This window comes from Culex quinquefasciatus, chromosome 3 (genome assembly GCF_015732765.1).
Source record: "Culex quinquefasciatus strain JHB chromosome 3, VPISU_Cqui_1.0_pri_paternal, whole genome shotgun sequence".
NCBI lineage: Eukaryota > Metazoa > Arthropoda > Insecta > Diptera > Culicidae > Culex > Culex quinquefasciatus.
In genome coordinates, this window is record NC_051863.1 from 166,184,108 (window position 1) to 166,205,982 (window position 21,875).

Consider the following 21,875-nt stretch of genomic DNA (forward strand, 5'->3'; position numbering starts at 1 on the left):
TTTGAAGGGTTTTTTTTTTCGGGGAATTGCAAAATAAGTAGAATATATTTCAAAACGATTACACAGCTCGACATTTTATTTTTGCTACTCTCATAGATAAACGTGGGAGCGCAGGGTTGCTTGAGATTATTTTATAGCAGAGCAATTCTCTGAGATTTTGGACATTCGATTTTTTTGTATTTTTTTAATCCGGCTGAAACTATTTTGGTTCCTTCGGTATGCCCAAAGAAGCCATTTTGCATCATTAGTTTGTCCATATAATTTCCCATACAATTTTGGTAGCTGCCCATACAAAAATGTTGTATGAAAATTAAAGAATATTTATCTTTTGAAGGAATTGGATCGATTTGGTGTCTTTGGCAAAGTTGTAGGTATGGATAAGGACTACACAGAGAAAAATGATACAGGGTAAAAAAATGTGATTTTTCATTTCACTTTGAGTCACTAAAACTTAATTTGCAAAAATAAAACACATTTTTTTTATTTTTTCTGACACATACAGACATTTGTTCAGTTTTCGATTCTGAGTCGATAGGTATTAGGGTGGCTCGACATGATCGATTTTACAGAACAGGCATTTTCCGGTCCCAGTTGGGCCCCCAAACAACCTCCCAAAATTTGGGAGCGATTGGATTTGACCCGGCTTTCCGCAAAGCGTAATGGGTGCTGAAAAGTTGAATTTTTCAGCATTTGTTTCAAGAAGCAACACTTTTCAACATTTTTTAGATTTAAACAATTTATTGACAAAATACATGACAATTTTACTTAAAATTTCACTCAATGGGTGTTTTTCGGAATTGCAAAAAAAGTTGCAACAAGTTGCAAAAAGAGGATTTTTTCAGCACGGGTCGTACATTTATCCAACGAGGTTCACCGAGTTGGATAAATACGAAGAGTGCTGAAAAAATCAAGTTTTGCAACGAGTTCCATACAACATTTTTTGCAATTCCAAAAAACACACACCGAGTGAAATTTTATGTCAAATTTTCATGTATTTTGTCAATAAATCGTTTTAATAAAAAAAATGTTGAAAAGTGTTACTTTTCAAAACAATTGGAGTGTTGAAAAGTAGAACTTTTCAGCATTTATTTCGAAAAGTGTTGCTATTCGATTCTGTTATTTTTGGTACAGAAAAGTAGGCTATTTCGTCGTTCAAGAATGACAGGAAAAGTAAGTAGTTTCACGACGGAATCGCAAAAAATATATTTCTTGCCAACACTGCCAGTACTTCGGAAGATATTTCGAAATCTTATCTTAGGGTCTTAGGAAAGTTGTTGTATATAAATGTGGTCTTTAATTAAAATTATTGACATGCAGGGTGACACCTACACCTACAGGATGTCAACCAAGCACAAACTTCTACTGGTGGCCTTTTAAAGCGTTGGTGTCTTAGGAAAAGTTGTTTAACTACTTATTCCAAGAAATGTTGACATGGTTGGAAGACAGGGTGGCAAAGGGTGGTGTAAAAAAGAAGGTTTTCCCATACAAATTTCCATACAAATTTTAATCGCTTTGCGGAAAGTCGGGTCAAATCCATTTGCTCCCAAATTTTGGGGGGTTGTTTGGGGGCCCAAATGGGACCGGAAAATGCCTGTTCTGATTGAATCATTCCATTTTGAAATTTTCCCATACAACTTTAAGCCACCCTATTAGGTATACATGAATATAGTTCTTTAAGCTGTTTTTCAAAAGTTCATTTTTCGAGCATGATTATAGCCTTACCTCAGTGAGGAAGGCAAAATGAATAACTGCGACTATTTTCAAAAAGGTTACATAAAAATGGCTATAACTTGGAAACGAAGCACTTTATCAAAATTTTACTAAAGTACTTTTTGATAGCAAATTCGATTTTACATAGAAAAATTAAATTTAAACAATTTTTTACCAATATTACGATTTTTTGAAAAAATCAGTATTGTTTCAAAAATTTATTACTCGGTCAAAGATTTTTTGACCATTCTGGGAATTTCTGAAAGGTTGGCATTTGATGTCTCCTAAAACATATCAGAAAAAAAAAACATTAAAATAGTGTTTTTTTTCGCAGATCAAATTTTAGTGACTGAAGGTGAAATTAAAGATCACTAATTTTTCAAACTCTCGGGATTTTTTTAACGTGTATAATTTTTGTCAGTGTAGTCCTTATCCATATCTACAACATTGCCGAAGACACCAAATCGATCAAAAAATTCCTTCAAAAAATACAGAGCTGCCAAATTTTTATGGAAAATTACCAAAGGCACCAAAAAAGTTTCAGCCGGGTTAAAAAATACAAAAAAAACGAATGAACGAAATCTCAGAGAATTGCTCAATCAACTTAAAAAAAAGTCAAGTTGTGTTTAATTTTAAGACAATCAGATTTTATGAAAAAAAAAAAATACTTACAAACACACCGTTGCGATCCTCGTCATACGGGAGTTCACAATCCATTGCATTCATTTGACTCTATCTGGCACCCCCACTTTTTCCGCCACAGCCTTCATGTGCCATCACAACACATTCCTGGTGTACCAGTCGATGCGGAATGCCACCATGGAACGCTGGGAAAAGGTCACCCACCTGTCGGTCGGGTTTGCCTGGCTGGTGGCGGCCTGCTTCGGAATCGCCGGCTACTGCACGTTCCGGGCACTTTCGCAAGGTACTTTTGGTGGGCACACTTGCAGTCATTTCATTTGTTGACGCCGTCCACTTTATTCCCGCAGGAGACCTGTTGGAGAACTACTGCTGGGACGATGACCTGATGAACTTCAGCCGGGTGCTGTTCTCGGTGTCCATCCTGCTGACGTTCCCCATCGAGTGCTTTGTGTCGCGTGAAATCGTCCGAACGCAAATCAAACGATTCTACTCCCAGGAGGTCGTAGAGTACGACACCGACAAGGATCCGTCCCACGCGACCGGCGGTGAAGAGGACGAAAAGGCGGTTACGACCACGTTGGTCATCGTGTTTGCAGCGTTTATCATATCGCCGTACACCGAGTGCCTCGGGCCGGTGCTGGAGTTGAACGTAAGTAGTTCGCTTAGCTCATGAAAGCCAATCAGGAAGATTTATTAACACTAACTCATTTCTAGGGTCTTCTAGCGGCCATTCCGTTGGCGTACATCCTGCCCGGACTGGCCTACATCCAGCTGAGCCCACACTCGTTGTTCAGTCAGGAAAAACTGCCCGCCGCTGGGCTGGTAGTCTTTGGGACCATCGTGACCATTTCCGGGGCGGCACTGCTGATGCCCAATCTGATGGGGGACTGCCGGACCGGCATCATTATGGGCTACTGCCGGGACGACGAACTCTCGCTGAACGGAACGGCTTCCGCGCTGGTGGCGACTACGCCGGCGTGTGTTACCGATAGGGTTTAAGAGGGCCCTGCAGCAGTACTTGTCATTGAAATGAACTTGCGAACACTTGTTACCAAAAACATACAACCAAAAGCGAATATTTTCTGTTTGTGACAATCTGTAGAACAGTATACCAACTAAATAACTAAAGTAATTCCAACTTGTAGAGCAGAAATTAATGCTAAAATACCAAAGCAAACGCAGCCAGCATAAAATCGAAGAGACAACAATATACTATAGTCATTTTATTTTCCTATGTTTGGGACCAAAATCAAACAGATATCAAATCTTATAAAATGAAATGCTTGAAGCTTCCAAAAGGAAGCACACAACAAAGAAAACCAAATCAAAATAAACAGAAATATTATGCTTGGTCTGTCAAAAGTAAGTTTAGTTGAAACAATCTTATGAGTTTAGCTAATTAAATATAAGTACAAACGCTTTGCGTACCTGCGAATCTACAAATCACTTTTCTATCACTATTTTAGCAGTTTCAATGAAAATGCTTATTTTTCTTCGAAAACCCCCATACTGGGGTGAACACTTGAATCAAACACTTATATACAGACTTACACCACACCACGACAAGGTAAACATATTTAGGGAAAACAAAAGTTATATTTTCTACATTTTTGTACATCAATATTTTTCGTCGAGCAAAACACACAACAAAATTGTCTTTCAGCCAGCGACACGAATATGATAAACGATGCTTGGTCGAGAATTTGCTTTCAGGAAGCGATCAATTTTGAGGAAAGAAAAAAAACGACCAAAAGTGGCCGTTTCGAACGAACGAAATTATTATGGGAACAGACACACGTGAACAAAGCCATATCGCAAAAGAGGCATCTCAAGATCGTTGAGTTTTGAGAGTGATTCTCTTTGATAGAAAATACTTTCCGTCAGAATGAGAGAAATGTGTGAACAATTTAGAGCATTCATAAAATATATAATGTTCAACAAACTTCTGAGCATGAAGCATAGCGTTGTATCCATAATAAATATAAAAATATACATATACTATACTAAATATATAAAATTTACACTAACCAGAAAGCTATTCTAGAAGAAATATGAAAAAAAAAAAAAAACAAACCAAAAAAGCACTGAACTCGTACTGCACTCAGCCTAATTGTAGAACTATCAATATCCTCTTGAAATGGAAATCGCCTAGACTAAGTCATTCTGTAAAACTTTGACACAAAAATAGGAAAAAAAACGTCCAACTCTTGGGATTAAATCGATGTCGTATTCATTGAACTCTTTCCCATTTAAACGGAAATGCATGCAATTTTTAAGCCTAACTGTTAACGGCCTTTCTTTGATACTTTACGTTCGTGTGTGTACAAAATGAGCGACGATTAACACAACTTTATTTACAAAATTACTTATTCAACACGGCTAATGAGTAAAGTTGATCTCATTTAAAATTCTGTTATGCTCATCCAGAGTAGAATTTAAAATACCGAATGCATGGAGGCATGTGGCAAGTAAACTAAGAGAGATTAAATATTTTAGTAACAGAGGATATTTTTCAGTATATTTTTACCAGAATAGTATTAAAACAATTAACAAATCAGAGAAATTATATAGTAAATCGTAATAAACAGCAATGATAACGTAGATATAAAGCAGCATCATAACATCAAATTAAAAGTAACATAAACCAAACCAACTTAGTTTGTAAGTGAAAAGACTTGGCATATTTAAAACAGATTGTATAGAATATTAGACACAATAAATGGGTACTGTTAAACTGTAATAAATCAAAACTAGTCTTTAGATCAAACTAAAACTTGATATTGTTTTGATTTTCATTACAGGCCGTATGATCCAAGTTTCAAAATAACCCAAAGTTAAATCAGTATTCAATCGTCCACAAAAAGTCTAAAATTAAAATCAACATTTTGACGCTGCCATGCTGTCTTGTCGCTCGTCGCTTTTTGACGTCCCGATAAAAACATTGTTTTCAGATTTTAATGAATCTCTCAGGATTGAAATAGATTTTGGGGATCTGTGAAGGTACAAAGATGAGGCAATGAGAGCTGCACAATATGGCGTTCTTAACGCTTTTTGATCGAAATTTTACGTGCAACAAGATAGCACGAAAGCGACGATTTGCCACCTTACAATTTCAGTAACAACTTTTCAGAAGGTTGAAACCCTCAAATGTAAATCATCAGAATCATGTAAAGCGAGCAAAACTGTTTATAAACCACCCTCCAACATCTCAAAATTACAAAACTACGTAGTTTTACAACCAAAAAACAAAAGGGCTGAACAATAACATCAATCAAAACAAACCAAATTGAGTATCCGCCCTTGTGTTTTCATCCAATCACGAGGAGCGAATGTAGTGTTTTCTGCATGTTCCGACGTATATTTAGAAACACTAAATTTTTGTTGTAACCATTACAGAGATCGGGTAACCAACCCCCGGTGGAAACTTTGGTAGTATGCTGACAGGGTAAGGGGGGCTCCACCCTCTTCGGAGGGTGAAGCTGTACCGTTAGGCTTCGAGACAAAAGCCCCCGTTACGGTGTCGAGAGAAAACCGCAGCTGGGTCCCGGAAGCTGCAAGGTGGCAGCCCCACCCCGAGACTAGGTATTCGCAGCCCTGGTTAGGCGGCATACCGAAGCAAATCACCAACTCAGAAAAACGAAAGAAGAAATTCAGGACGGATTAATCGGCATCAGACCAGGCGATGTAAAAAGGACAACGATTGGAAACTCGGTACTTGGAACGTTCGAACTCTCCAAGATCCTGCACGTGCTGGCCTTCTTGCCCGGGAGCTGCACAAGCTGAACGTGCATGTGGCCGCTATCCAGGAAGTTCGATGGCCCGGTCATGGAGAGCGAGAATTCACGGCGGTGGACCCCATCGCCAACACCTCTTTCAAGTACCACATCTACTACAGTGGCGGCGAAAAGGCGATGCACGGAGTCGGTTTCGTAGTGATTGGGGATCAGAAGAACCGAGTCATCAAGTGGAAGGTGGTGAATGACCGGATCTGCGTGTTGAGAATAAAGGGCAAATTCTTCAACTACAGCCTGATCAACATCTACGCTCCGACGAACGACAAGCCCGATGACGAGAAAGACGCTTTCTACGAGCGTCTTGACAAGACCTATGGAGAGTGCCCAAGACACGACGTGAAGATAGTCATCGGAGACGCAAACGCGCAGGTCGGAAGGGAAGCCTTCTTCCATCCTGTCATCGGCAAGGAGAGCCTTCATCCTCGCACGAATGACAACGGCCTACGTTTGGTCAATTTCGCCGCAGCCAGAGGAATGGCTATCTGTAGCACCTTCTTTGCGCGCATGAACATTCGGAAGCACACCTGGCGACACCCGAATGGCGAATCGTGCACACAAATCGATCACGTTTTGGTGGATGGTCGACACTTCTCGGACGTGATGGACGTCCGATCGTACAGAGGACCGAACATCGACTCTGATCACTTCCTGGTAGCGTGTAAAATCCGAGCTAGGCTGTCGAACGTGCTGACCCCGCGGACTGCGAGGATAGCGCGGTTGAACGTCCAGCGCCTCGCGAGCAGCGACGTTGCTGCAGAGTACAGTCGGAAGCTCGACGAGCGGATCAACGAGGACGCGCCTACGGGTAACCTGGACGAGCAATGGGAGCCCTCCAGAGCATCGTCAACACAACGGCTACCGAAGTGATCGGCACGACCAGAGGACGCAAACCCAAAGGGTGGTTTGATGCGGAGTGCCAGCGAGTGACGGACGAGAAGAACGAGGCCAGGAAGCGTATGCTCGTTAAGGGTACGCGCCGAAACTGTGAGCGATACAGTGAGTTGCGAAGAGCAGAGAAACGAATCCACCGCCGAAAAGAACGGGAGTACGACGAAACGGTACTTGCCGAAGCGGAAGCACAGTACAACGCGAACGATAAGCGGAGGTTTTACGCGACTGTCAACGGTGTAAGAAGGAAAACCACGCCTTCCCTGTGATGTGCAACGACACGGAAGGCAACCTGTTGACAGACAAGACTGCGGTGGCGGCTAGGTGGAAGGAGCACTTCCAGCAGCTGTTGAACGGTGAAGCACGAGAGGGAATCGTCGAGGACAGGATACACGTTGAGGAAGATGGAAAAGCTGTAGACCCGCCTACGTTGGAGGAAGTAGCTAAGGCTGTTAAAGAGCTCAAGAACGGGAAATCCGCGGGAAAGGACGGACTTCCGGCCGAACTTTTCAAGCACGGGAGTACGCGGATGACCGAGATTCTGCACCAAATCATCCTACGCATTTGGTGCGAAGAACAGCTTCCGACCGACTGGTTAGACGGGCTCGTCACCCCAATCTACAAGAAAGGGCAAAGACTCGATTGTGCCAACTATCGAGGCATCACAATCCTCAACGCAGCGTACAAAGTACTCTCCCGCATCCTGTGGAGCAAGCTGAGACCGATGACCGAGACCTTTGTCGGCGAATACCAGTGCGGTTTTCGAGCGGGTCGGTCAACGACGGATCAGATGTTCACACTGCGACAAATCCTCGACAAGTTCCGGGAGTACAACCTGCAAACACACCATTTGTTCATCGACTTCAAGGCGGCGTACGATTCGGTCAAAAGAAACGAACTTTGGAAGATTATGGTAGAACACGGCTTTCCGGCGAAGCTTATAAGACTGATTCGTGCAACGCTCGACGGAGCAAAATCAAGCGTGCGAATAGCCAACGAGACATCTGAAGCTTTCGTTACGTTGGATGGATTGAAGCAGGGCGATGCTCTCTCGAACTTACTGTTCATCATAGCGTTGGAGGGTGCTGCGCGAAGGGCAGGCGTGCAAAGAAACGGAACACTCATCACTAAATCGCACATGCTGCTTGGATACGCTGACGACATCGACATCATTGGTATCGACCGTCGTTCAGTGGAGGAGGCGTTCGTCCCTTTCAAGCGGGAAGCTGCGAAAATCGGACTGACCATCAACACTGCCAAGACCAAGTATCTGGTCGCTGGCAGAGCGCGTGGCAGTGCAGGTGATGGTGTTTCGGAGGTGGAAATAGATGGAGAAAGATATGAGGTGGTGGATGAATTTGTATATCTTGGTACACTCGTGACGTGCGACAACGATGTGAGCTGCGAAGTGAAACGGCGGATTAGTGCTGCAAACAGGGCCTTCTACGGTCTTCGTAGCCAGCTAAGGTCCCGCAGCCTAAGGACGCCTACGAAAATCACGCTGTACAGGACCTTGATACTCCCTGTAGCTCTTTACGGTCACGAGTCGTGGACGCTAAAGGAGGCTGACCAGAGAGCACTTGGGGTCTTCGAGCGGAGAATCCTGCGTTCTATCTTCGGCGGCAAGCAAGTAGGAGACCGGTGGCGCAGGCGCATGAACTTCGAGCTGTACCAAGACTACAAACATGCTGATATCGTAAAATCATCAAGCACGACAGGCTGAAGTGGGCTGGACATGTAGCCAGAATGTCGGACGAGCGGGCGGCTAAAACGATATTCAGTAGCGAACCTGGACGGGGTCGTCGGCTTCGTGGAAGGCCTCGTACGCGTTGGCTGTGTGCAGTCGACGAAGATGCAAGAGCGGCCAACATTGTGGGCGACTGGAGACGAGCGGCCCAAGATCGAGCATCCTGGAAATCTTCGATTAGTTCAGCGTTGGGTCGATAGACCTGTTGCTGATAAAGTAAAGTAAAGTAAGTAAGTAAATTTTTGTTGTAATTTAGTGAATATTAACCAGACAATCCTCAAAATTGATCAAAACTAATGTTTCTGATATCTTAACAATTGAAGCTATGCAAAAATTGAGAAGGCAGGATGGCGTCGCGAGGTGACCTAGACGTCTCCCACTTCCGGCGGGGACACGCCAAGGAACGTCACTGCAATATGGACCACATCGTCAAACCAACTTGCTACTTAAGGTGTATCCTAGCTCAACGAGTCTTGGCCCTGAATCGGTCTCCTTCTGAAGGTTTTCTAGACCAATTTTTCATCACTGAGGTCGCAAATATCACTGTATTATCACTGACTGTAACGTTTCCCTTTTTGCCTTCCTCACCTCACTGAGGCAAGGCTATAAAATCACTCGAAAAATGAACTTCTTAAATACACCTCTCAAATATACCTTCACGTATACCTATCGACTCAGAATGAAATTCTGAACAAATGTCTGTGGGGATGTGTGTAGACATGATTTTTTTTTCCTCACGATTATCTCAGAACTGGCTGAACCGATTTTGACCGGATGCGCCTTATTTTGTTCCTTTTGGGGTCCCCTAAGACCCTTTTAAATTTTATTCTGTTTAGTGAAGTACTTTTAAAGTTATGCCATGAAAAAGTTTTTTTGTAGCTACTAAAAAGGGTGATTTTAGCCTAACCTCAAAGGACGGGTCTTTTTGCTTACGTGTGAGAGTCGCGCAGCATGCATATCGCCCGGTTGCCAAATTGTTTAAACAGTGTCTGCGTCTCTTCTGGAAAAGTCTGTATAAATTATGTTGCTGAATACATCATTTTGTCTCGACAAAGATTTACACAAACTTTTTATTGAAATATACTTAGACATTGTTCACTAAGACTAGAGGGACAGCATGCAATTCCATCGTGCACCTAATGATGGCATATCAGCACTTTTAAATTCAATTACAGCCCCCCTTTTTCCTTTATTTTGGAGATTTGGTTAGAAAAGAATTGAAAATTAATGTTCTGGTAAAAAACAATAATTATAGAAAAATGAAATGAAAAAAAAAATAATAAAAATTAATAAAAAAAAAACTCTTAATTAGTTTGAAAATAAAACCCAAAATACAACATGAATGTGAGGAAGGCGCCAACGGTGGATTAAGTAACGTTTTTCATTAAAAACCCGGAAAAATCGACAAAACACAAAAAGGTGAATCTGATGTTTACTTCTGTTTTGTGGCGTAATCTGACTGGCGATACCTTTGTTTTGGTTGGGTGGGTTTCGAATACGGTTGAGCGAAAATTTAGGCACGCTTTTCAAAAAAAGAGAATTTATTTTTCTCAATTTTTAATAGCAACAATACCTTAATTAATTTCAACTTGCTCTGTATGATGCAATTATTGCTATTTTCTATTACGTGTTGTTATAATTGATGGTTTTTATGCATTTTTGTGGAAATAGGAATTGATCGAAATTCAAAATTTTAAATGTTTATATTCCCGAAACGGCAGGATAATGAATTTTCATCAGGGTCACATTTTACACAGTTTTTAGGCAATATTACTAAAAAAGAGGTATTATTCAACCTACCAAATTATCAAAATTCCAAATTCAACTTTGTTTTGCTGTGTAGGTTTCGCCCTTTTGAAATGTTGTTACTGATTTCAACTTTTAAACTGGTCAGGAATGATCAAACCTTATTCGTACGGTTTTGACCCGGTTTTAAATGTAAACAAGGCTAACTAATCTTATACATTTTTGATCGTTATGATTGCATCTGAAAAAAACTATAATAATAACAAATCTCGGATCACTTTTCAAAAAGACGTAAGAGCCTATGGTAAATAAAGCCTTTTTTGCATCGGTATTCGACCTACTTACGAAAAACCAATTTCAAATATGCTCAAGATTGTTCATCGAAACGTGTTTCAAGTGGCCCGAACTAAAAATGAATGAAATTGTGTTACAATTTGGAAAAAAACGAATATTAGTGTCGGTGGTCACGAGAAATGTTATCTCTCAGGACTGGTGTGATATTTGTACACGAACCAACAGCGTTTTATTTTTCATAAATATTTATTGTAGTGATACTTCAACAAAGTACTCGTTCCTTTCACAGATAGCAAGTATTTGCATAAAGTTATCGATCGCCAACGCAGCCAAATTTGGTTCCGGCTCGCGTGGCCCGCCGACCTTACACTTCTAGGTAAAAAGTATATCAATTAAATCACATTTGCTTGGTTCTTACTTTTTCGTTTTGTTTTGTTTTGTTTTCCGTACAGCTAAAGTTTCTACCACCTGCTCTCTCTCTCTCTTGCTCTCTATTTCCGCTCAAAACCTTTTCCTTAACCCTATCGTGGGACCGGCTGTTCCGGCCCCGTCAACTTACAAACTAGCAAATTCTTTTACTCTCCAAACAATTTGGAATACCGTAAGATTTCGTACCAAATTTCTACCGCGTCGTTCCGCGCTTGATTGTTGAAAGAAGTTTTTGATTTGTTGTGCGTTCTTTTTGTTTTTTTTTTTTTTGTAAACTTTAAAGTTTTTCGAAAAACTTCCGACTTTATCACGCTTCACTTCCGTTTTGTGTGTCACTTCCGCTCGAAGATTTGATACAAAAGCAAAATAATAGTTAAGTTTTAAGGGGGGGTTTGCCTGTTTCTGGGTTCTTCTACCTTGCCTTGTTTGTTTCGTTGTTTGCATTGCGTTGAGAATTACATAAATATATATATATATTTTACACGTTTGCAGGCAGAAGAACATCATCTTTCCATCGTATTCTAGTGTTTTCCTTAATCATCACGTTTCAATCTTACAGAGGAAGTGCTGGACCGGTCCGGTACAGGGTCGGTGTCCTCGTTGCCGAGGGCAGACAGTCCGGACGGTCCAGCACTTCCGCTTTAAAACTTTCTCTCTGTATCAAGATGAGTGCCGATGAGTAGACAACAACAACAGTTTCTAACGGTTCTTCACTCGTTCAGAAAACAAAACTAATAGAATGAAAATGAGTGATGATGAGATATAAATATATTAAGCTTTAATGAATGTCTCGCGCGTTTGGCTTCCGGGTCGTGTCCACCGGAGGCGAGCCTCGGCCTCGCAGGATGGGCGTGGGTTCGCGCTAGAGTCCCTACCGCGGAGATCGTGTGGTATGTGGTGCATCTACCTGGGCGATCTCTAGCGTTTCCACCGCACCCGGGGGGGGGGGCGTTGGAGCTCTCGCGACCGCTTGGACGACCTGCCCGGATTTGGCCTCATTATAGAGTAAAATTTTGGCAAACAATGTATAGTATTCATTATGAGACTGCGTGTTTCACACTCTTATCCACTAATAATATTGCGTTTCTCGTCACATCTAGCGATTCGACAGTCGCAGGTTCATTGATCTTCGCTATGTCTTGGCGTTTAATGTCGGAGTGACCATGAGTCCTGTAGTATTTTCTTGTAGTAGTAGTAGTAGCACACTTAATTAAAATCACAATCAAGGGGTTTGTAGAGGGTGTAGGAGGTGTAACGCAGCGCTTACACTCGGTACTCCGTCCTGTAGGACTGGACGAAGCTGGTCGCGGACAGCGGAGTTGGAGTTTCCGTGGTGGGGGCAACTCCATGGTGGTGGTGAGCGTCCTCGTTGTTCTTAAGAGTGTCGTAGATCTGCTGGAAGGTTGGCATCTTTTCCTTGCCGATGGTCATCTCCTTGATGTCGTCATCCTTGGGCAAAACCTTGTGGTGAGCAGCATCGACGGCGGTTCCGTCCGGACGTACACGCACCACCATGGGACCGGTCAGAAAGTTGGTGTTCTGCTCGTACGGAGCCAGGCTGTCGAAGTGAGCGGAGGCAGCTGCCGACGGAACCGCGTACTGGTAGCGACCTCCATTCTGCAGGGGCAGGTAGCTCTGAGGTTCGGCGTACTGCAGATCCTGAGCGGACGCGGCGTTGTTGTAGTCGTTGTAGTCCATGCCGTACTTGTCCACGTTGCTGTCCTGCTTGCGACTTGGCTGCTGCTGCTGCTGCGGAGCCGGATCGTCAAACAACGGGTTGTGCTCGTACTGGGCACCGCTGACAATCTGCGCCGGTGCCTCCGTCGTCTGCTGGATCTTCTTCTTGCCGTTCTTGGTGTGGCCGTCCATCATGGCGTCCCAGACTGGAGAAGAAAAAAAACGAGAAATTGATACGTTAGTCACCGGGAAGAATGCAAAAGCGAAAGTTCGAGGTCACTTCCTGAACTTTTCTTCGAGTGGCGTCGTCGCGTCGCGGAGAGCACACACTTCCTGGTTGTCGTCTTCGATTGCGCGAAGGCTGGACAACGCGAGTGAAAATGGGCGGCGCGGGGAGATCTCGAGAACCCGATCGAAGATCTATGGACGTGAAGAAAACACGCGAGCGAGAGATCAGAGCGCATGTAAAATGCGATTATTATCATAAATTAAGTCTGCGCGTGGATTCCAAGCGGGGAAGATTCGCGCAGTAGAGGGAAAATGCACTCACGTTTTCAAAGGTCACCGATTTAAAAATAGATGCCGCATGTAGGCGAGGCGTACACACGCGTCCGCTGTATGCAAGGAATAATAAAATGAGGATTCTCGGTGGGTGCTAGTGTGGTCCTCTGTGTCCCAATGCCGAACTCCAAAAGATATATTTTAATTAAAAATGAACGATCATTTCATAGATGTTTTTTTCAACCTCACTTAAAGCTAGTTCGTTTGAATTTGGACCACACTAACACTCGTATCCCACGAAGAGGAAGATGCCTCATCGGCGTTCAACACACGCAAACCGCCATGCACAGCAAGTCAATACCTCTCTCGTTTAGGTCATTGCAAGCGGGGTACAAAACGTACAAACGCGCCAATCAATCGTGGGCTATCGTCCCCCTTAGCATCTTTCTATACAAATATGACACGCTCGTCATCTTCTCGCGATGACTCGCGAACTTCCTCCTCAAGTGGTGGCATTGAGCTCCAAAAAATAGAACCTACTTAAGCTTTTAACAGAGCTGTTTGTTGTTTGTCCACTGCTTGGACTTTTTTGTTTGAGGGAATCCACTAAACACAGCGCACACCTCACCGCCCGGAAGTATCTCCACTGATTGATCACTCGAGCCACTCGACGAACCTAATTGAGTTGTTTTCGACCCGAGTCATACTCACTTATATCATGGGCGCCCCGCTGGTACGGATCCATCGAGTCCAGGTGGGACTCGTTCATGTCCTGCAGCTTGTTGATACCGTACATGAGCAGGTTCCGCTTGCACATATTGGTCGGCATGTCCTGGGAGCCCTTGCAGTAGCTGGACACTTGCTTGGCGAACATCGAGTACAGGTGTGACATCTGAAAGTGCAGAGAAAGCGAAAGCGTTAGTCAGACTATTTGAACGTTCGAAGAGAAAGATGTGTGCGACCTTGCGCAAGAGAGCGCGCGCGTGACTTGAACGCCACAAGTGACGAACCACGTTTTGAGTGTTTGCATTACGTCAGCTTTCACAAAAAAGGTAAACAAACCCGAATTATGACGGCGGCTTGAGCGGCGCACGCCATGGAATGCCAAGGTTAGCCAAGGTTGGCCAGAGATACTGCTGCAGTCATCGCGTGATGGTGCGAATTTTAAAAATTCGCGCAGCCAGATGATACCTTTATATTCATTACTTCGCATTCCTACTCCCACAATCGTGAGTTGGTGCTTTTGTGTTGGACCTACTGAGCGTTGAAATGTAAACAATCCAATAGGTCCGAGATAGGTCCATCTACCTTGTTTTCACAACATCACTCTTCGGCGACCGGACCGGACTTACTCCGTGGTTGAGTGCTGATTTCATGGTAATTTGCTTTATTTGCCGTGAAATGCAGCTCAGCTCTGAAGATCGTTATCGACTTTCTTCTTTTGTCGAGGGTCAGCTCGGTCAAGTTCAGTGAGAAGTTGCAAAATGCATCGAAGATGCAGAACTCTGCATTGACGACTATTCAAAACATAGAAAACTTAGCGTAGATCAGATAGTTGAAACTAAAAGTCAGTTTCAATCAACTTAATTTGACATTCCGAAAGATCAGGTTGATTCAATTTTCATAACGAATGCTTTTCTGAATGCCATGCATCAAGTTTAATAGCCACATGAAAGCGACACGATACGAGCTGGCTCGTGCCATTCCAACCCATACAATCGCTGACTTTTCATCTCCATTAGCAGCGGCCCCAAGGATTAGCGATCGCGAACGAATCCTTCACGATGAGCTCACCTCGAAGCGCCGCTAGTCACGTGACTTGATCCTTTCATACAAACGAGCGACTGAGGAAACAAAAACAGCCCCCCTTGAGGACCCATACGTCAACCCTCGTCACTGACCCTGTCTGACCCTAGCCGCGCTCCCATCAAAGCCGATGATCCCAACGCTCTAATGATGACTTACGGGGGTACTTGAAGCCCACACGACGACGACGCGGAAGAACAATACAGAAGATCCTCTCCGCTGTCAAACGTCAACCGCGAGAGAGAGGTGTTCAAAGTCACGGTCGGCGCTGATGAACCAAACGGTACCGAGTGACGTAAACGGGGAGCCGCTCGCCGTCTAATTAATCGCAAATCGATTCAATGGGCATTGAATTCCAGCTGAAAGCTGTGCGATCGCCGCGCGATCGTGTCACGATCACGCTGCAGTTCGATCTCAGATGAGGAAGTGCACGTTAGAGAACCGGTAGAGATCGCTGCACCCATCCCGCGCGCGGTTCATGTCCCCACCCCCGAGGGAGGTCACCAGGAATAGGGATGCAGGAATGTTCATGACGATCACGCCGCCGATCGGCTCATGTTTATGCATCACCGCAAAGCCCCTCTCGCGCCGGAGAGATTCACAGCCGGCGATAACCTTGGGTGACCTTGAGGTATCTTCCCCGCGCGATCGATCGCCGTGACTTCGAGAACGATCCAGAGATCCGCCTTGAAACCGGGGAAAACGCGCGAAATGAAGAAGACTGCGCGAGTTTCGAAAACTGGATCTGGGTAGACGCCAGCAGGCGATGTCTGTTCCGGGACGACTCGGTGGCGCTGAATAAAATTAACGCGTTTATTGGACGCCTAAATCGGTTTTGGTGGATTAGCGAGCGGCGTTGAGGGATGACCCTGACGGGGGATCTTCCTGGTTGCGCGAGCGCGAATATGTGGCCAGAAACTGGTTTTTGGAGCGGATCAGGAATAGCGGCGAGAACTCCGTGGCGATTGGGGTAGGATTTCAATTGGGATCTTTGGCAGTTTTGGATTAAGGCTTATCAGATCGTGGCGTAAAAAGAGTACGCTGAACGACAATTTGAAATAGCTGTTGAATCTATCAAAAGCACTTAAATTAATATTTGTTTTGAAGCAATTTTTTAAGCAATCAAATTTTAGTACCTTCAAGGTTTCCAGCAAACAGGACATAAAGATCAAACAGGGCATAAAGGTTTAAGAGCACTGTAGGTTCTATACCCTACACACAGAAAAATATTTCTGATTGTTACATCATTTATGATGTAACACTTTTGCACGTCATTAAACATTTAAATTCAAATGCATTTTGATGTAAATTTGCAACAAATTTTACGTAAAAACATGATTTTACGTGTGATTCAACCGTTTACATCGAATCTCAAGTTTACATCAACTGAGTTTACATGTGATTCATTTTTTCCGTGTCGAGTAAATTCACATATTTTTTTCTGTGTACACTATCAGCATTGATCTAGTAAAACCGGATGAAACATTTAGGGTTCGTTGCTTTAACGGTTTGCGGAAGATCTAAATCAACTAGGTCTCATGAATAACTAAGTTACTGAAGACCTCCAACGAGAGACCCAGTTGAAGTACGCGATCGCGGTCAGTTGCATTGAGTTAGGTCTGTACCGCATAAAACCTGAGATCTACACTCCCACTGGGCACAAAGCTACCTCCAACTACCTTGTTGCACACGATCGCCAGATTTACAAGTACAGATAACTGTTCAGCCCAGACTCCGGGCAGCATCACTATCGCGCGCGCTCAGGTAATTAGCTCAGAGCCCAGTGACGTCCGTCTCATTTTCCCGGAATCCCATCAGCAATGCAAAGCACTTTGTACGTACCCACAACCTCAACGGCTCAACCTACCTTTTCACTCCGACTCAGATATTCCCACATGGGGATCGCGGATCCGGAACAAAGTGACAGCATGGTTGACACCATCACCACCGCTCCCAGCGTCATGCACCGTTTGCTGAATGCCATTCTTCCTTGAGAAAATTTCTCTTGTGTTTTGTTTTTTTTTGCGACACAAATTTCCACGAACTTCAAGTGGCAGTTCCCTTTGATCACTAGTGTTTCACAAGCTTTAAGCTTTGGTCGTCCACTACCAACTGTTTTTCATAGCTTTTATCAATCTTCAACTGCTCAGTTTTCCTTCTGTTTTATGTTTTTCAATCACTTGCACAAAATCTTGCTTATTTTCGAATCCCAATCTTCAAACGATCACGTTGTCACACTCTTATCGCCCACTTTCAAACTACTCTCACCGCTTCCTTCCAAGAATATCTTCTCCCACAAAGAGTACGCACGCACGAAAAGCGCAAACAAAAAAGCACAAGTTAACAGGCTGAGGTATCGTTCACGAGTAAACGGTGCCACCCGAGCGAGCCTCACCTTATATACGGCCGGCAGCTTCGGCAACCATGACGTCATGTGCCGACGGCGACGCCGCGATCTTCGCTGCGTCGTCGTCGTCGCGGCGCGGCCCACGAAAACAACGCGCGAAATTCTTTCGCGATCGCGATTTTACGAGTTGTTTTTCTCGGCTTCTTCTTTTGGCCAGAGGTAAACACACCAGCGAAATGGTAAAGGTAGAGGCTTCTGTGCAACGCGAAAAGTGTGGTTGTTTACGTTAACGGGTGGAGTTCGTGGACGACCGGCGTGGTGACGCGACGCCGCATTTTTTGGGATTGTCCCAGAGGCGCGCGCGCGGAAAGGACGTGGAGATGCGCAAGCAAGCAAGCAGTCAAAAAGTAGCTAATTTATGATGTGGTCACGGATCTGTGATGGAAAGTTTGGAGTGGCGCGAAGAAGATCAGAATTCTTGGGCTGGAAGTGCGGGGAAGGATTTTGAGGCAGCTTTTGTGGAGAGGTCTATTTTTGGTTAAGAGTTGAGAGATTTCTGCGAATTTCACGATGCTTGCAGTTTCTTGGAAATTTCGATTTTTTGATCGTGGATGTTGTACAGCAAACACATATCAAAATGTGTATAGGCAATTGTTTCATTACATTTTTTAAATTTATGTGTTCTTAGGGTGTAACCATGGTCAAGAAGAACGAAAGGAAAAACATAAATACTAATTTCCATACCTTGTTGTGCACTTCAAACCAAAAAGGACTATATTGCTTTGTATCCGATGACTGTTGTTCTATTGCCAAAATAATTAATTTGAAATAATTATTTAAACAATGATAAAAACCATTAAACATAAAATATAAATCATATCAGTTTTAGACTCTTTAAACTTATTGTTTTATGTACGTTTTCTTACGGCTATTGCCAAAATAATTTATAAGTAAATTCTGCAAGGCATTGAATAGAAGATTAGTAATTTTCCTTAAATAGGGAAAATTCTCGTATGTTTGGCAGGTTAAGCACTCGCTCCTAATTCCATCCAATTTGCTGATTTTCACTATTTAAACAACTAATTTTGCAAAACTTTTGATAGAAACTTGCCTGCTCACTTCTTATTGAGCTATTTATCACTCGATTTCAGTTGAAAACGCTTTTAATTAGCTTTAATTGAATGTCAAAGTTCTGACCTGCCAGCATTAGAGACACGCTGGAATTAGATGCTGTTCCCCTAACTTCTTTCTTTTAACGGCAGGCAAAAAAAACTAAAACTGAAATCTTAAACTTAAAAGATCGTAATTTTGCTATTTGTGACAATTTGTACAAGACCATAAAGACATACACTTTGCTCGTGGTTCCCATTTTCATGAACGCTTGTTAACGATTTTGGGAACTCTTTTTCCTCCGTGTACTCCTTTATTTACGCTGAAAAATTCAATTCTGGAAATGGATGTGAATATGTTTTCTACTGGATCTACACGATCCGAAATTACTCCTAAAACAAATTACCTGTTAAAATCATGGCTAAATCCACGTCCCGTACGCCCCATGTGTTCCGACATGTAAACTTTGAACCGCTGGGGACAGGCCAATTCTCAACCAAATGGGCTGATATTTGGCATGAGAGTCCCTATGGGTATCCTCTACTAGGGGAACCTCGGTTTGCCTGATTCTGAGAACATTTTGTTTAGATGAAACACCCTAGTGTGTATGTGTGTGTGTGTGTTTGTGTGGGTGTATGTGTGTGTATGTGGCCAATAATGTCACTCAGTTTTCTCAGCACTGGCTAAACCGATTTTGACTAAACCGGTCGCATTCGACTTGGTTTAGGGTCCCATACGGTGCTATTGAATTGTTAGGGAGCGGCCGTGGTTACGGTGTTCGCTTTGTAAGCGAATGGTCCTGGGTTCGATTCCCATCTGCTCCCAACGTGAAAGTATAGGAAATATAAATCTTGAAACTCTGAACATGAACGAAAAATCAAAGTCGCTCGAGTCGGGGTTCGATCCCCCGTCCTTTGGATTGGTAAGCAAAAATGCTAACCACTAGGCCATCGCGACTTGGTGAGCTATGACTGGAAGTAGGAATACTGTTACTACCAACTATATACGCGCTGGGTCCTTGTCCATTTGACAAGGGTTCGGAAGTTCTAAATAACGTTTGAATCCGATTGGTGCAAACGTTCTTCAGGGCGGGGCTTGTCGATAAAGCTGAAGTACCTCGCGCTCGGCTAGCCAGCGTAGAAATGGGTCACCGAAGCTCGGCAGAGCTAACACCTTCCAAATGCCTATGCGAGTTATTTGCATGTATAGAATGTAGATCAAAAAATACATGGAAACAACTCAATTTGTAAGAAGCGGCCGCGTGGTCCCGTTTGGTTGGTTGAACACACACACACACACACCATACGGTGTTATTGAATTGTTTGAAGTTTCGATTAGTAGTTCAAAAGTTATGTATAAAAATGTGTTTTCGCATATTTTCAGAAGTTGAATAAATGGCAGTAAACTGAGCCAAACATCATCATGCTATACATCGTTAGTTAGGTAATTGAAAGACCTTTCCAACGAGTCCAAAACATCGAAGATCTGGCAACCCTGTCTCGAGTTCTGACCATTTAAGTGATATTTATGTACTTTTTTTGTAGTCGGATCTCACTTAAACGTATGTAAACAATGTCCGGATCCATCATCCGACCCATCGTTAGTAAGGTAATTGATAGACCTTTCCAACGAATCCAAAACATTGATAATCTTGCAACCCCGTCTCGAGTTATAACCACTTAAGTGATATGTATGTACTTTTTTGTAGCCGGATCTCTCTTAAATGTATGTAAACAATGTCCGGATCCTTCATCCGACCCATCGTTGGTTAGGTTATCGAAAGACATTTCCAACGAGTCTAAAACATTGAAGATCTGGCAACCCTGTCTCAAGCTATGACCACTTATGATGCCACTTATGAGCCCTTGAGTGATATTTGTGTTTTTTGTATTCCGGAACTTAACGAAATTAGACGAAATTTGTGTCCAAACCCATCATATCACAAATCACCCATTATTGGAAAAGAGTGAGGAAGGCACCAACCACATAGGTGGATTAAGTTAGTTTTGGTTTATTTGTTTGGAAAATCATTTTAGTCCAGTAATTTGAGTAATTAATGGTGTGTAATAAACGCTCCTGGAAACCCTTGATTACACCAGAAAAGTTGTAGAATAACAAATTTTCAGAGATAAAATTACACATTTTTTCTGACATAAAACATTTACTCCTTCCGAGATGTAACATAAATATGATTTTTTGACTGTGGATATTTTGTTTTATTTTCAAGTGAAACATATATCTTAAAAGTATCCTACAAATTGAAAAGGGGTCATGTATTATTTTTACGTTAATGTAATATGCAGAGTTTGATTTAATCATAATTTGAACTATTTATTTTTATTTAGGGCATTAGAAATAAAAACAAAGAGTTTCTCACGTCAGTACATGTTTTGAAGACACATGCACAGGAAAAATATTAATACCCCAAAAAAAACAAATTATTCGCTTTACAGCATTGCCTTGGCGTTCTCGATTGCGAGATTCCTACTCGAAACTAGGTGTCCGTAGGGTTGAGATTGTTGAGGCAATTGCAAACCTCTTTTTACACCTAAGCTATCATCCACCCCGGGATTTGAACTGAGGACCTTTGGATTGTTAGTTCAACTGTCTGCCAGCGACTCCACCGAGACAGGACTCAGGGAGACGACTCCTACACCTGGACTGAGGTAACGACCTAACCCTTTAGGTTAGACCGGGGCCAACATTTACTTCCCCGTCCGACGGAAGGCGTGATCAGACAAATTTCGTCTTGAAAAATGCCACCCTCTAACATTTTAAAATTGTTTCCACCATTCGGCGAAGTTGTGCTTCAAACATAAAACGCAACGGCTTATGATCTGCCATAAATTTGCATAACTGCCACCATCCCATAAAACGTCAACCTTCCCGCTCTTGAGGTAGCCCAAACACAGCAGTGCACCAATTAGGACCAATTTTGCAAACTTTACATCACATCCACAGCCGCAGCCAACTTCAAATTAACCTTTCCAACACTTGGAAGAAACATCTGCCCTCTCATCCTGTGTGTCCCAGTGTGGGACGCCCAATTAAAATTCGCCACGTTGTAAAACAAAATATGGGTGATAAAGCGAAAATAGTCAATAAATCAGGCAGACGCCTATAAAACTGGGGTAGGAGGTATCGAAGCAGAGCCCAGATGCGACCAATTATGTGGATGAGAATA

At 43.0% G+C, this 21,875-nt stretch overlaps 3 protein-coding genes across 7 annotated transcripts in view; 2 read left to right on the top strand and 1 right to left on the bottom strand.

The window, feature by feature from the left end:
* Positions 1-5,102, top strand: part of LOC6043702 (putative sodium-coupled neutral amino acid transporter 11) — a 65,991-nt gene extending 60,889 nt beyond the window's left edge. For 4 of the 5 annotated variants that reach the window (XM_038263886.1, XM_038263888.1, XM_038263887.1 and 1 more), the window contains exons 8-10: positions 2,474-2,635; positions 2,700-3,001; positions 3,067-3,351. In XM_038263886.1, coding sequence (XP_038119814.1) covers positions 2,474-2,635; positions 2,700-3,001; positions 3,067-3,351 — 749 coding nt within the window. Of the gene's footprint in view, positions 1-2,473; positions 2,636-2,699; positions 3,002-3,066 lie in introns of all 5 variants that reach the window. The other variant, XM_038263885.1, reaches the window with a different exon arrangement.
* Positions 5,072-7,303, top strand: LOC119769326 (craniofacial development protein 2-like). The gene is made up of 3 exons (XM_038261335.1): positions 5,072-5,075; positions 6,091-6,951; positions 7,011-7,303. Exons 1-3 carry the CDS (start codon positions 5,072-5,074, stop codon positions 7,301-7,303), a joined length of 1,158 nt encoding a protein of 385 aa, XP_038117263.1.
* Positions 7,304-11,048: 3,745 nt separating this feature from the next.
* On the bottom strand, positions 11,049-17,596 carry LOC6052331 (rhythmically expressed gene 5 protein). The gene is made up of 3 exons (XM_001868587.2): positions 17,102-17,596; positions 14,140-14,320; positions 11,049-13,133 (listed from the first exon to the last, which is right to left on the bottom strand). The coding sequence occupies exons 1-3, from the start codon at positions 17,216-17,218 to the stop codon at positions 12,514-12,516; spliced, it is 918 nt and encodes a 305-aa protein (XP_001868622.2). The 5' UTR covers positions 17,219-17,596; the 3' UTR covers positions 11,049-12,513.
* Between the last annotated feature and the right edge of the window lie 4,279 nt (positions 17,597-21,875).

Bases quoted from the DNA above. Each gene is read 5' to 3' on its own strand.
- LOC119769326 (XM_038261335.1), top strand. The intron at 6,952-7,010 runs GTAACCTGGACG...CGGCTACCGAAG, and splicing joins CAACGAGGACGCGCCTACGG to TGATCGGCACGACCAGAGGA.
- LOC6052331 (XM_001868587.2), bottom strand. From the start codon at position 17,218: ATGGCATTCAGCAAACGGTGCATGACGCTGGGAGCGGTGGTGATGGTG. The intron at 14,321-17,101 runs GTAGGTTGAGCC...CTGCACTTTCAG, and splicing joins ATCTGAGTCGGAGTGAAAAG to ATGTCACACCTGTACTCGAT. The intron at 13,134-14,139 runs GTGAGTATGACT...TTTCTTCTCCAG, and splicing joins GCGGGGCGCCCATGATATAA to TCTGGGACGCCATGATGGAC.